Source organism: Prionailurus viverrinus, chromosome E1, assembly GCF_022837055.1.
Source record: "Prionailurus viverrinus isolate Anna chromosome E1, UM_Priviv_1.0, whole genome shotgun sequence".
Lineage (NCBI taxonomy): Eukaryota > Metazoa > Chordata > Mammalia > Carnivora > Felidae > Prionailurus > Prionailurus viverrinus.
In genome coordinates, this window is record NC_062574.1 from 11,037,448 (window position 1) to 11,050,692 (window position 13,245).

Below are 13,245 nucleotides of genomic sequence, written 5' to 3' on the forward strand. Positions count from 1 at the left end.
TCGACAAGCCAAACCTAAGAGCTAAAACTACACTACTGGGAGAAATCATAGGGGTAAAACTTAATGCCCTGGGTTTAGCGATGGCTGCTTAGATATGATGTCAGAAGCAAAAGCAGTAACAGTAATGCTAAACCGGACTCCATAAAATTAAAAACTTCTGTGCGTCAAAGGACCATATCAAGACGGAAAAAGACAACCTGCAAAATGGGGTAAAATATTTACAAACCACGTACCTGATAAGGATCTAGTCTCCAGAATGTATAAAGGACTCCTACAATTCAACCACAAAAAGAAAAACCACCCAGTTAAAAAATGTGCAAAAAAGGGCACCTGGCTGGCTGTCGGGTGAACATCTGACTCTTGATTCTGACTCAGGTAGCGATCCCAGGGTCGTGGGATGGAGCCCCACGTCAGGCTCCGCAGTGAGCATGAAGCCTGCTTAGGATTCATTCTCTCTCTCTCTTCCTCCCTCCCTCCCTCCCTCTGCCCCTCCCCTAGCTCATACTCATTCTCTCTTAAAAAAAAAAAAAAAGTACAAATGACTTGAGTAGACATTTCTCCAAAGAAGCACATGAAAAGACGCTCAACATCATTCATCACCAGGGAAGTACAAATCAAAACAACAACGAGACACCACTTCACACCCACTAGGATGGCTGGAACAGTAACGAAACAGCAAATAAGCGTTGGTCGGGACGTGGAGAGATTGGAATCCTCGTACGTTCCTGGTGAGAATGTGACATGGTGTGGCGGCCCCTCAAAAATGTAAACACAGGGGGCACCTGGGGGGCTCAGCGGGTTGCACATCCAACTTCGGCTCAGGTCATGATCTCACAGTTCGTGAGTCCAAGCCCCGGGTTGGGCTCTGCCCTGGCGGTGTCTCCCTCTCTCCACCCCACCCCTGCTCACACTCTCTCTCTCAAAAATAAAGAAACATTTAAAAAAATGTAAACCTAGAATTACCATACGCCCAGCGCTTTCAATCCTAGGTATCCATCCAGGAGAAAGGAAACCACGCGTCCACACGGCAACGGGTACACAAATGTTTGCAGCAGTGCTACTCACAACAGCCACTAGGTGGCAACAACCCAAACATCCCTCAATACGTGGATGGCTAAACAGGCTGGAAGAGTAGTCAGCCATAAAACGGAATGAGATCTTGACACAGGCCACAACGTGAAGGAACCCCGAAAACATTGTGTCAAGTGAAAGAAACCAGATGCAAAAGGCCACACAGTGTACGATTCCATTTATATAAAATGTCCAGAAGAGGCAATATCCAGAGACAGAAAGCAGATCAGCGGTTGCCAGGGGCTGGGGAGAGAAGGGAATGGAGAGTGATTTCTTAACGGGTCTGGGGTGTCCTTCAGGAGTGATGAGAAAGTTCTGAAACAAGAGAGTGGTGGTCGTTGCACAACACTGTGAGGGCGCTAACTGCCAATGAACTGTAGACTTTAAAACGATCAGTTCCATGTTCTACGATTTTCACCTTCACAACAACTGAAACCATGTGTATCAGAGAAAAACAAATTACTAAATTAAATCTGATCCAGCACCATGCTTGGAAAAATGGGATCTTATGTTCCAAAACGAGTCACGGTTGACTCCAACTTAATCAAATGGACAAGACTCTGCTGATAAAGACTCTTAACGGAAGCGCTATGTGGACACAGCACTGGCTGCACTGGACACAACTCCATGTTTTTAGCAATAATGCCAACCTCGTTAATAGACCCAATGTCATTCCTCGTTTACCACGGAAAACTACTTATCGTAATACCTTCGAAACCAGCGGCTTATCGTCCGCGAGCTCTCCTCATCCTTCAGTAGCAACGGTCTGCGGGCCCAGGCCAGAGGTAGGTGCCTGTGGCCTCCTTACACACCACAGGGCTTAACAGGGATCCAGTGACCAAAGGCAGGATAATTGCGGGACACAATTTTAAAAGAGCTTTTTTAGGAAAAAGGCTTTCTTCCAACATATGCTTTTATTCTCTCCCTTTCCCGCTTTGTTGGAAACGCTGGCGTAGGAAATCCTCTCAACCCCAAGCCTCTTTAAGTCCTGTATTACCGATTCATCAGTTACTCCAGGTTACACAGAACCCTCAGCACTGCCCTATTTGTAGGCCTCAGTAAAATGTCACCTTTTAACATGTACCAGTAAGTGGCCTCTTGGCTGGATATAATTCTGTTAATAAATTACTGAGTTCTTCTAATAAAAGGCAGTGAACAGTCACAAAGTATATTCACTGGTATTTTAAAGGGCAGATCTGAAGACCGACGAGCGGCTGCTGATCAAGAACTAGGTCAGGCATCCCTACACCTGGAAGTTTCTGACTACTGGTCACATATTGGGATTGAAAAAAAAGACGAAAATACATCATCATTTTTCAAATGGAGTCAGGGGGCGCCTGGGTGGCACAGTCGGTTAAGCGTCCGACTTCAGCCGGGTCACGATCTCGCGGTCCGTGGGTTCGAGCCCCGCGTCGGGCTCTGGGCTGATGGCTCAGAGCCTGGAGCCTGTTTCCGATTCTGTGTCTCCCTCTCTCTCTGCCCCTCCCCCGTTCATGCTCTGTCTCTCTCTGTCCCAAAAATAAATAAACGTTGAAAAAAAAAAAAATGTTTAAATGGAGTCAGCAGACAATCTTCTAAACTAAAAACCCACAGGGGTGCCTGGGGGACTCAGTCAGTTAGGCATCCAACTCTTGACTTCAGCTCAGGACATGATCTCACAGTTTGTGAGTTCGAGCCCTACATCAGGCTCTGCACGGACAGTGCAAAGCCTGCTTGGAACTCTCTCTCCCTCTCTCTCTTGTCCCTCCCTGCTTGTGCGCGTGCACTCACTCTCTCTCTCAAAATAAATAAGCTTAAAAAAAAAAAATTAAAAGCCCACAGAATTAAGGGAACCGCTGAGACAGAATCCAGAATGTCCAGGGTCCAACTGGGGATGTGATTCTCCACATGGACCCAAGGAGTAGTCATGAGCTCCCACCTACCTTTTGGCCGAGGCTGGAGATTTGGCCACGATCACTGCATTCCTGTAGTCCAGGATCTGTGACAGATTAAGAGGTCAGGGGTTACTCCAGAGGCTGTTCACGCCAGCACCTGACAGTCAATAAAAAGGAATATTCCTAGACTCAAAACTGTCATCTGGTCACATGAAAAGTCTTCCAAAAAGAGGAAAAGTTCAAAGTAAATTTCCCCTTTGGAAAATGAAGAAACTCCTACTACCTAGGAAAAAATAGGACAGAGGTATGAGCCTCACAGACTTAAGACAAAAAGTAATGCTAATCGGTGATTAGCTGATATCCAAGGGCCAGTGAATACTGATAATGGGGTATAAAGACGTTTTTATAAAGTCAACAGGAATTCCTCTCATGAATCCCCGTTACGTGCAATTTCACAGTGCAAGGATGATATGCATCCAACCTGAATCCACGGCAACTGTCACATTCCAAATTAGTACACTCCATACGAATGACTCCCATATCTGAGTCACGGCATTTTGAAGAAACCAATCTGTTAAAGGATAGTCAGGATGGTGGGGTTTTTTAGAGATATGAAGAACCCTTAAGAAAATAACTAAAATATCAGTCTACTCTGCAGCCTTTTACTGTTGGAACATTTGAAGTGATTGTAATTGAAGATATACCCATTATCGACTTCTGAGAGTTTATAAGACAAAACGCTTTTTAAGCTGTGCAGTGATTTATTTCTGACTTCATCCTGGCCATAGTTTCAAATTACGTCCTTGACATTCAGACACTTCGTTAAATGGTATTATTTCATTCAATACACCCTCTTCACTTTTTTTCTCACAACTACGGTATATCAATGAATTTCTATATAAGCATTAATAACATCTAACACCTTGTACAACGCCTAGTACACGGGAAGCACTAAGTAATACTTAGTAAATAAACAGAACACTGATTTATTTGAAGAACGCTCTAATGCAAAAATACCCAGCATAACCACACGGATCGGGTATCTTTATAGGGCAGCCTAATTCGTCCAACACTACCAAGGAGTAAGGGAGCAAAAAATACACATGGGCGGGGCGCCTGGGTGGCTCAGTCGGTTAAGCGTCCGACTTCAGCCAGGTCACGATCTCGCGGTCCGTGAGTTCGAGCCCCGCGTCGGGCTCTGGGCTGATGGCTCGGAGCCTGGAGCCTGCTTTCAATTCTGTCTCCCTCTCTCTCTGCCCCTCCCCCGTTCATGCTCTGTGTCTCTCTGTCTCAAAAATAAATAAAAAAACATTAAAAAAAAAAAAAAAAAAAAATACACATGGGCATTTTCCTTATTTTCACTGGAAGTCTTCCTAAACTGTTTTATGGACTTCCTTGTCTCTCACCAAATATCATCAAACAGCGCAAACCCAGCCAAGAGGAGAAGTGACAATGAAGGAAAACAGCTAATAAAGCAAATAAAAGAAGACTTTAAAAGAAAGGACTCTTTAATAAAAACAGGTCTATTTCGGGGATACGTGGCTGGCTCAGTTGGTAGAGCATGAGACTCTTGATCTCAGGGTTGTGAGTTCAAGCCCATGTTGGGAGTAAAGTTTGCTTAAAAAAAAAAAAAAAAAAAAAAGAAAGAAACGAAAACAGGTCTATTTTCTCCCCAGGAGCTACAACAGGAAACCGTACACTTTAAGAACTGGCTGTTAAGAAAAAGAACCAGGGGCGCCTGGGTGGCTCAGTCAGTTAAGTGTCTGACTTCAGCTTAGGTCATGATCTCGCAGTTCATGAGCTCAAGCCCGGCGTCGGGCTCTGGGCTGATGGCTCACAGCCTGGAGCCTGCTTCAGATTCTGTGTCTCCCACTCTCTCTCTCTCTGCCCCTCCCCCGCCTGTGCTCTGTCTCTCTCTGTCTCTCAAAAATGAATAAACATTTTTAAAAAATTAAAAAGAAAGAAAAAGAACCAAAAAGAAACCTAGGCAGTGGAAATAAGAAACTCACTAACGGGCTTTTACGGTGGCAGAATGGACACAGATAAGCAAGCCTGGGTCTTCCAGCCAAGGGATTTTCCCACAACGCTACATATAACAACGCAAAACTTGAAAAAGACCAAATAACAAAAAGTGAAACAACAGAAACTAGATCCAAAATTTTCAACATCTAACAGTTCCCAAAGGAAAGAATGAGAAAACAGAAGAGATGAGATACTCAAATAAGAGGGGGGAAAATGCCCAGAGAATGAAAGAGACCCAGGGAGTATCTAGTGACATGAAAGGAAAAAAGATCTACCCCAGACACATCATGCGGAAGTTTCAAAACCACAGCAGAAAAATGGAGACACTGTGGGGGCAATTCCTGCCTGCCCCCAAAAACACACGAGATGTACCCTCACACTAAAACTCAAGAAAGGGAAAAATTCAAATCATACAGCATTGTTTTGGTCATTAAACTTGCAAAACTAAGTGCACGGGGAAATAGACACTATCATATGTACTGTTAGTGAAAGTATCAATTAATACAGTCCCTTCGGAGAACTGCAAGTTTCATGAGATCATATTAAAATATTAAATTTTCATGATATTCAAATATTAAATTTTCAGAAAATTGAGATTTTTGCAATATCTACTAAAGCATTAAAAATGTAGATTACTTTTCTATCAAGCAATTCTACTTCCCAACATTTTTCAAAAAAATATGTAAGTAATCAGAAAGGTAAGTACAAGAATTTCCAATGCAGCATTATTTAATGATAAATTTTTAAGTAAAATATTTCATCTAAAAGAGTGAAAAATTGGGGCACCTGGGTGGCTCAGTTGGTTTAGTGTCCGACTTCAGCTCAGGTCATGATCTCGTGGTTTGTGGGCTCAAGCCCTGTGTCAGGCTCTGTGCTGACAGGACGGAGCCTGCTTTGGATTCTCTATCTCCATCTCTCTGACCCTCCCCCACTTATGCACGCACTCTCTCTCTCTCTCTCTCTCAAAAATAAACATTAAAAACAAGAAGATAAAACACTCACAGCCCTTTAAAAAAAAAAGGGTGAAAAATTAAAACAACCTAATATCCAATCAAGAGGAGGATGGTTGAAAAAACTGTGGCTCATTTAAACTTGTGCTTTCAACATTTAAACACGTAGCCATTTGATCTTACTCAAAGAAAATGATTCAGTTCTCAGTCACACTAGCCACGTGCAACGACCAGTGGTGACCAAACTAGACAGCGGCTAGAACATTTTCACAATCACAGAAAGTTCTACTGGCCATCACTGATCTAAACTCAGAACTACGATGTAGCAATTATGAATCTTAGCATGGCAAGACCTCCAGACACCAGCGTAGCAATGAAAAGAACAAGTTGCAGAACAAGGCAAACAATATGTTAACTGTTTTTTGTTCTTTGTTTTTTTCCAAAAAAGCACCCACAAATCAACATCTGTAACTATGTATATAGACAAGGAGGCGAATACAAACAGAGAAGTCTGGGAGGACACAGGGCACAAAGCAAGCTGGCAACAAGGGCTACCCCTGCAGAGGGGCCAAGGACCAGGCTGGTGGCCCAGGGAAGCTAGGGGCTGACCAGTATTGTCAGAATTACTATATACACACACATGCGTGTCCCTGTCACTGCCACGGTCAACATAAAGTTTCATTTTTCACTTTAGAAGAAAATGACTCTATCAGGCGGAAGGGAAAACATACCCCATATCCAGTTTCCAGCTTCCAAACTCTGCAGTAATTTTCTCCTGAACCACTAAGGGAAAACAACATCAGGGCCACTGTGGAACCACAAAGAATCAAACTGCCCTACACCCCCATACTCCCTTGCTATACACCCCTACCCTGTCCCTGATTTCTCATCCCCTGCCATATCTCATTTCTGTAAAGAGAGTGGCTGGAATCAAAGACACTAAGAAGAACACTGGGGTCGGGTGGGAGGTCAGGGAGAGGAGGGATGCAACTCAAGAATCAGAAACAGGATAACTCCAGGGGCACCTGGATGGCTCAGTCGGTTAAGCGTCCAACTTGGGCTCAGGTCATGATCTCATGATTTGTGCGTTCAAGCCCCGCATCAGGCTCTGTGCTGACAGCTGAGCCTGGAGCCTGCTTTGGATTCTGTGTCTCCCTCTCTCCCTGCCCCTTCCCCACTCTCACTCTGTCTCTTTCTTTCTCTCTCTCTCTCTCTCTCTCAAAAATAAACATTAAAAAGTTAAAAAAAAAAAAAAAAAAGAAGATAACTCTAGAAGTTCCTATTTAAAAATTGATGAGATAGGATGGGATCTCTACATACACTAGAGAAATATACTTGTGGCCCTCCTCTTCATCATTTCCTTAAGAATCCCGGTGCAGACCAATGATCTCTAGAACTGTCACCGTAATATCTTGTCATTTTTTAAAAATACGCATTGTATTTAATCAACACCCAAGCCAATTTCGGTCATATTTTAGTATCTCTCTGATTTAGATGTCCTAAACTCAGTAGTGTCTTACAGCTGCTGTCGGCCCCACAGCAGCTGTGATGTGCTTTTCCAGCCCTTCACACATGTGAAGAAGGCCATGGCATTCATTTCAAACAAGCCACAGGCACTGCTGGTTCTATACGGGCCGGGTTTGACTGCCATTTAGAACGTCTCCAGCAAGAGTTCCCTATGATTCGGCATTAAAACGAACAGCGACAGTGCGTGCAGAAAGACATAGCACGTAGACAGCAGGGTGTAGATTTCACATTCGTGGCTCAAGCAGTCATCGCTGGAGGAATGACTGCAAGTGAGTATCTTCCCATAAGGCGATAATGGAATGCTCTGTGGGACCTAACGAAGGAAGACTGTGCACTGCCAGTGAAGCTGGAAAGGACTGAATCGCAAAGGACACCTAACATGCACACCACAACGAGACTGAAGGAAGGAGAACCTGCCAAACTCCCAGGAGAGAGGCCCAAAGCTTCAAGGCAATGAGCATCCAATTATCGGGACTTTCCTTCCAACTCTGGCAGAAAGGGCTTCAATTCCAGTGACGACTCAAGAGAGAAACATGTGAGCTGTCAGATCGGAAAATGTCAGCATCAGCCTTGCAGAACAGGATCACTGAGGGACACAAAGGCACTGTGTCACACAGCTAATCCAGTGTTTCCTTCCTTCCTGATGACCTAAATAATGTAAACCTTAGCCGATGGCATCTTCGATTCGGTAAGATATGGTCAACTAAAACAAGTACACTGTAAAAGGCAAAAAGAACAGAAGTCCTTTTAAACAGTGAGCTCCCGTAGAGTACTTCATTTTTTTTAAAGTTTATTTATTTTGAGAGAGAGAGAGAGCGAGCATGCATGTGCAATGTGTGAGCAGGGGAGAGGCAGAGAGAGAGAGGGAGAGACAAAATCCCAAGCAAGCTCTGAGCTATCAGCGCAGAACCCAACTTGGGGCTAGACCTCTCAAACCGTGAGATCATGACCTGAGCCAACATCAAGAGTCAGACCCTTGGGACGCCGCCTGGGTGGCTCAGTCAGTTAAACATCCGACTTGAGCTCAGGTCATGATCTCACAGTTCGTGAGTTCAAGCCCCGCACCGGGCTCTGTGCTGACAGCTCAGAGCCTGGAGCCTGCTTCCGAGTCTGTGTCTTCTTCTCTCTCTCTGCCCCTCCCCCGCTCGTGTTCTGTCTCTCAAAAACAAATGATCGTAAAAAAAAAAATTTTTTTTTTTTTAAAAAGTCACTTAACCGACTGAGCCACCCAGGTGCCCCTAAAGTGGTTAATTTTATGTTATGTGAATTTTAACCTCAATGAAAAAAAAAATCTGAACATGTCTGGTTATGTAGACTCCCTTAAGAAAACTGCAGGTTACAAACTGAGATATATGTGAAACAAATACTAACCAATGGCTACAATCAAGAATTAAAAAAGGATGCCTGTAGCACAGAAAGAAACACACAAAACCACCGAGGAAACACACAAACAAAAGGCATTGCACCTTTTCACAGAAAAGAAATCTACGAAGAGACGCTCGCTTTCTTACATCATCAGAGATCTATCCATCGACGTGACACCAACACACCAGGCCACAGCCATTCAACAGGCAAAAGTTTTAAATTCTGGTAACGTTAAGTATTGAAACAAAGATGGGTCCGCAGACTACCTGACTCACTGCTGGTCAGAACGGAAAGGTATAACTGCTTTGGGAAAAATTAAACACAGGCCATGCCATCTAGAGATGAATATAGAATCACGATACACTTGCTTGCACACCACAGGAGACACCTACAAGAGTGCTCACAGGACACAATCACAAGAGCAAAAACCTGTGAGTAAACCGTGACAAGGCTGCACAGTGACTATTTCTCAACAGTCAAAATGGATGCACCGTGACACATAACATGGGTGAGTCTTACTAACGTAACAGCAAGTGAAAACTGCCCCCAAATCACACAATTTGACTCTTTATAAACTTAAAAAAGTGTACTGTTTTTGTCTTTGAATAATACCTGTATGTGTATGTATATATGCGATAAGACCATCTACAAAGGAAGTCAAGAAAACGATGAAGCGAGACTCAGGATAGTGGCTCCCTTGGGCAGGAGGAGGCAGGGGGATGTGACAGAAAAGGACCACATGGGTGGATGTCAGTTATGAGGGATCTAGTTTTCTTCCTACGTGGGAGGATCACGGCCGGTGACCACTACAGACAGATGGACAGAGAGACAGGCAGAGCGATGGAAACACAAATGAGGGCCAGGGGCACGCGTGGACCAATGATGACAGTTCTTTGACCATGATCACAACTAGTTCAATTCTAGGTACCTGAGGTCCAAAAGAAAACACAATTTAAAGAGCTTAACAAAAGAAACAAACTGCAGATTAAAAATTTGAAAACACAGGGGCACCTGGGTTGGCTCAGTCAGTGAAGCGTCCAACTCTCAATTTTGGCTCTGGTCACGATCTCATGGTTCATGGGATCGAGCCCCGTGTCAGGCTCTGTGCCGACAGTGTCGAGCCTGCTTTGGATTCTCTCTCCATCTCTCTCTGCCCCTTTCCCACTCACGCTCTCTCTCAAAAATAAATAAACTTTAACAACAAAAAAAAAGAATTTTAAAATACACTGAATTACATTTATAAAGTAAATCGTGCTTTAAGCAGAATACACCAAGTTTTAATCCTTGACAGGTGGCCCAAGGAAATGGAAATGGATCTTTTCAACCTTAAACAGAATGTTAAAATACAGAAGTATGAGCTAGCCCACCTCTTCTTGAATATACTGCAGTAAAAAGGGAGATGCTCTTAAATTATCAACAGGAATGTTGAAGAAGCCTTGAATTTCCTTCTGGTGCAAATCCATAGTAATAAGATGAGTTAGACCTTTGGAAACAAAGACACAAACATATGAAGAGCTAAATAACCGGCTGTACTGCATGAAATAAGCATATATAAATACTATATATAATAGCATTTAAAAAACTGCTCTCTAATCAAAAAGACTCAGAGTCTCTCTCTCTCAGATTTTTTAATTCAATGACACTGTGAGAGAACAGAAAACATATAGTGGTCTCTGACCCCTGTCCCTAACACAGAGCTCCTAAAACCCTGGTACATTCCTAAGAGATAAGAGCACTAGGAGCACCTTCTGTTCTAATGAGGTGACTTTTGGGTTTTTTTCAAATTTTTTTTAATGTTTATTTATTTTTGAGAGAGAGAGAGAGAGAGAGAGAGAGAGAGAGAGAGAGAGAGAGAGTATGAGTGGGTGAGGGGCAGAGAGGGAGGGAGACACAGAATCCAAAGCAGGCTCCATCCAGGCTCCGAGCTGTCGGCACAGGGCCCGATGCGGGGCTCGAACCCACAAACCATTGAGATCACGACCTGAGCCGAAGTCTCCCTACTGAGCTACTGAGGCGCCCCCTAATGAGGTGACTCTTGGTGGGCTCTTGGAGCTTGGAATTTTCAGCCTTCACCCCATCCCCACCTCCATTCTCCAGAGGCAGGGGGAGGGGCCGGAAATGGAGCAGGCATGAGGAAGCAGAGGTTTCGGGCAGCTGCCAGGTAGGCGAACAGGTGGAGGTGCTGGCAGAGGTCATGGGCTCCGCAGCCCTCCCCACATGTGGGGCCTCGCATCCCCTCCAGCAAGACGATCGCCCGTATTCTTTATCTTATGCTTTTCCAATCAAGTGGCAAACAGTAAGTGGGCAGTTTTCCCGAGTTCTGTAAGTTGCCCCCGCAAATAATCAAATCTGAGGATGGGTCCTGGGAGCTTCTGATTCACAGCAGATTGGTCAGAAGCACAGGTGTCTACCTCCAGGTGGACAGTGTCAGAATTTAGTTAAATTGTAGGATACCCAGAGGCGCCCGGGTGGCTCAGTCAGTTAAGCATCTGACTTCGGCTCAGGTCATGATCTCATGGTTTGTGAGTTCCAACCCCACACTGGGCTCTCTGCTGTCAGCACGGAGTCTGCTTCAGATCCTCTGTCCCCCCCTCTTTCTGCCTCTCCCCCGCTCATACTCTCTCTCTCTCTCTTTCTCAGAAGTAATAAACATTAAAACCAAAAAACAAAAACCGTAGGATACCCAGCTGATGTCATGGAGAATTGCTAAGTGTAGGGAAAAACCTCTACACATCTGGTGACACATCTTCTGCGTGAGTAGTACAAGAGATACACAGGAGGGGCACTGGCTTTTTCCCCACTCAGAAGGGAAAGACTGGGTGGTTTTCTTACACAGAGATACATGATTTTCACATCAATTTATGGTCTTAAAACAGCAAAGGTAAGAGTAACGAAGAAAGGTCTCTTATAATTGTATTAGAGCAAGTTACATCTCCTTGAAGTTTCCTTAATAGGTACAGCAAAGCCATATTAAGACAAATACTGTCTTAAGATCTTAAGACAAACTGCACAGGCCTGTAACTAGAAGAAATGAAGAACCTTCACCTCCACTGGCTCTTCAAAATGATCATCATACTTGAAATGATCATCAGAAAAGTATAAGGAGGGGCACGTGGGTGGCTCAGTCGGTTAAGCGTCCGACTTCAGCTCAGGTCATGATATAACGGTTTGTGAGTTCAAGCCCCGCGTCACGCTCTGTGCTGACAGCTCAGAGCCTGGATGGAGCCTGCTTCGGATTCTGTGTCTCCCTCTCTCTGCCCCTCCCCTGCTTGCGCTCTGTCTCTCTCAAAAATTAACAAACATTTAAAAAATTAAAAAAAAAAAAAAAAAAAAAGAAAGAAAAGAAAAGTAGAAGGAAAATCTAACTGGAAAAGTTTTAAAAGCCAAACTTGACCCAAAAACCAGGAGAGTCAACCTGGTGGCCCATCCAGGATCAAGGCCAGAAGAGAAGACCAGCATCTTTTCGGAAGGCTCAGTGAGCCAGCCTGCTCCCTTCAGCCAGCTTTGAAAACTCTGAAAACCGACCTTTCAGTAGGTTGTACCATTGAAGTTGCTGGGGTTCAAGTTTCACCAAGTTATGGTTTGTTTTGTTTGTTTCTTTGCCTTCTCTGGAATGCTACAGTAGAAAAATTTATTCCATAGTAAGTGACTATGTTCAAACGCAGTGAGTGGGAATATTTTAATCCTTCCCTCTCTGTGCCAATGCTCCAGGATATGTGGCTTCTACAATCATACACACGCATGCACGTGCCCACACAGGCATGTGCACAACTCTGAAGGTTGTTCAGAAACAAGGGGGAGACAATTAGGAGGTTACCTGAAAAGGCGCAACACGAATTACCACATACGGTTTACAAAATATGCCAATCTGTGCTGCGAAGAGGCTAAAGGAAGCTGTTGCTGTTAAAATGCTCGGTTCCAAATGCCTTTTCCCCTTCAAAAATGATTTAAATGTGAATGTAATTTGTTGCTTCAATGTCGTTTTTTAAACAAAGAAATTAGGAAAAAATAAGTCCTTCTCCTTAATTCTGTGTTTCAGGGAGTTGGGAACAGGAGAGAATTCTCTGCACTGCTTTCTCGTTACACATAAGCTGTCTTTAAAAACGGTCGTCCTGGGGCGCTGGGTGGCTCAATCAGTTAAGCATCTGACTTCAGCTCAGCTCATGATCTCATGGTCCATGGGCTCAGGCCCCGCATGGGGCTCTGTACTGACAGCTAGAGCTTGGAGCCTACTTCAGGTTCTGCGTCTCCCTCTCCCTCTGCCCCTCCCCCACTTGTACTTGGTCTCTCCCAAAAATAAACAAAATACATTAAAAAACAAAAAAACAATAAAGAAAAAGGTCTTTCACTCTGTTTAGCATTCGCATTTAGTTAAAACAAGGGTTTACAATTTCTAAGGTAAAAATAAACTTCCCGGGCCCCGCTAAGTATCAAAT

At 44.1% G+C, this 13,245-nt stretch overlaps 1 protein-coding gene across 4 annotated transcripts in view; it reads right to left on the bottom strand.

Moving 5' to 3' along the window:
• Nucleotides 1–13,245, bottom strand: part of PRPSAP2 (phosphoribosyl pyrophosphate synthetase associated protein 2) — a 46,699-nt gene that overhangs the window by 20,798 nt on the left and 12,656 nt on the right. For all 4 annotated transcript variants that reach the window (XM_047833250.1, XM_047833248.1, XM_047833249.1 and 1 more), the window contains 2 exons: nucleotides 10,177–10,292; nucleotides 2,994–3,049 (listed from right to left, as the gene is read on the bottom strand). In XM_047833250.1, coding sequence (XP_047689206.1) covers nucleotides 2,994–3,049; nucleotides 10,177–10,292 — 172 coding nt within the window. The remainder of the gene's footprint in view (nucleotides 1–2,993; nucleotides 3,050–10,176; nucleotides 10,293–13,245) is intronic.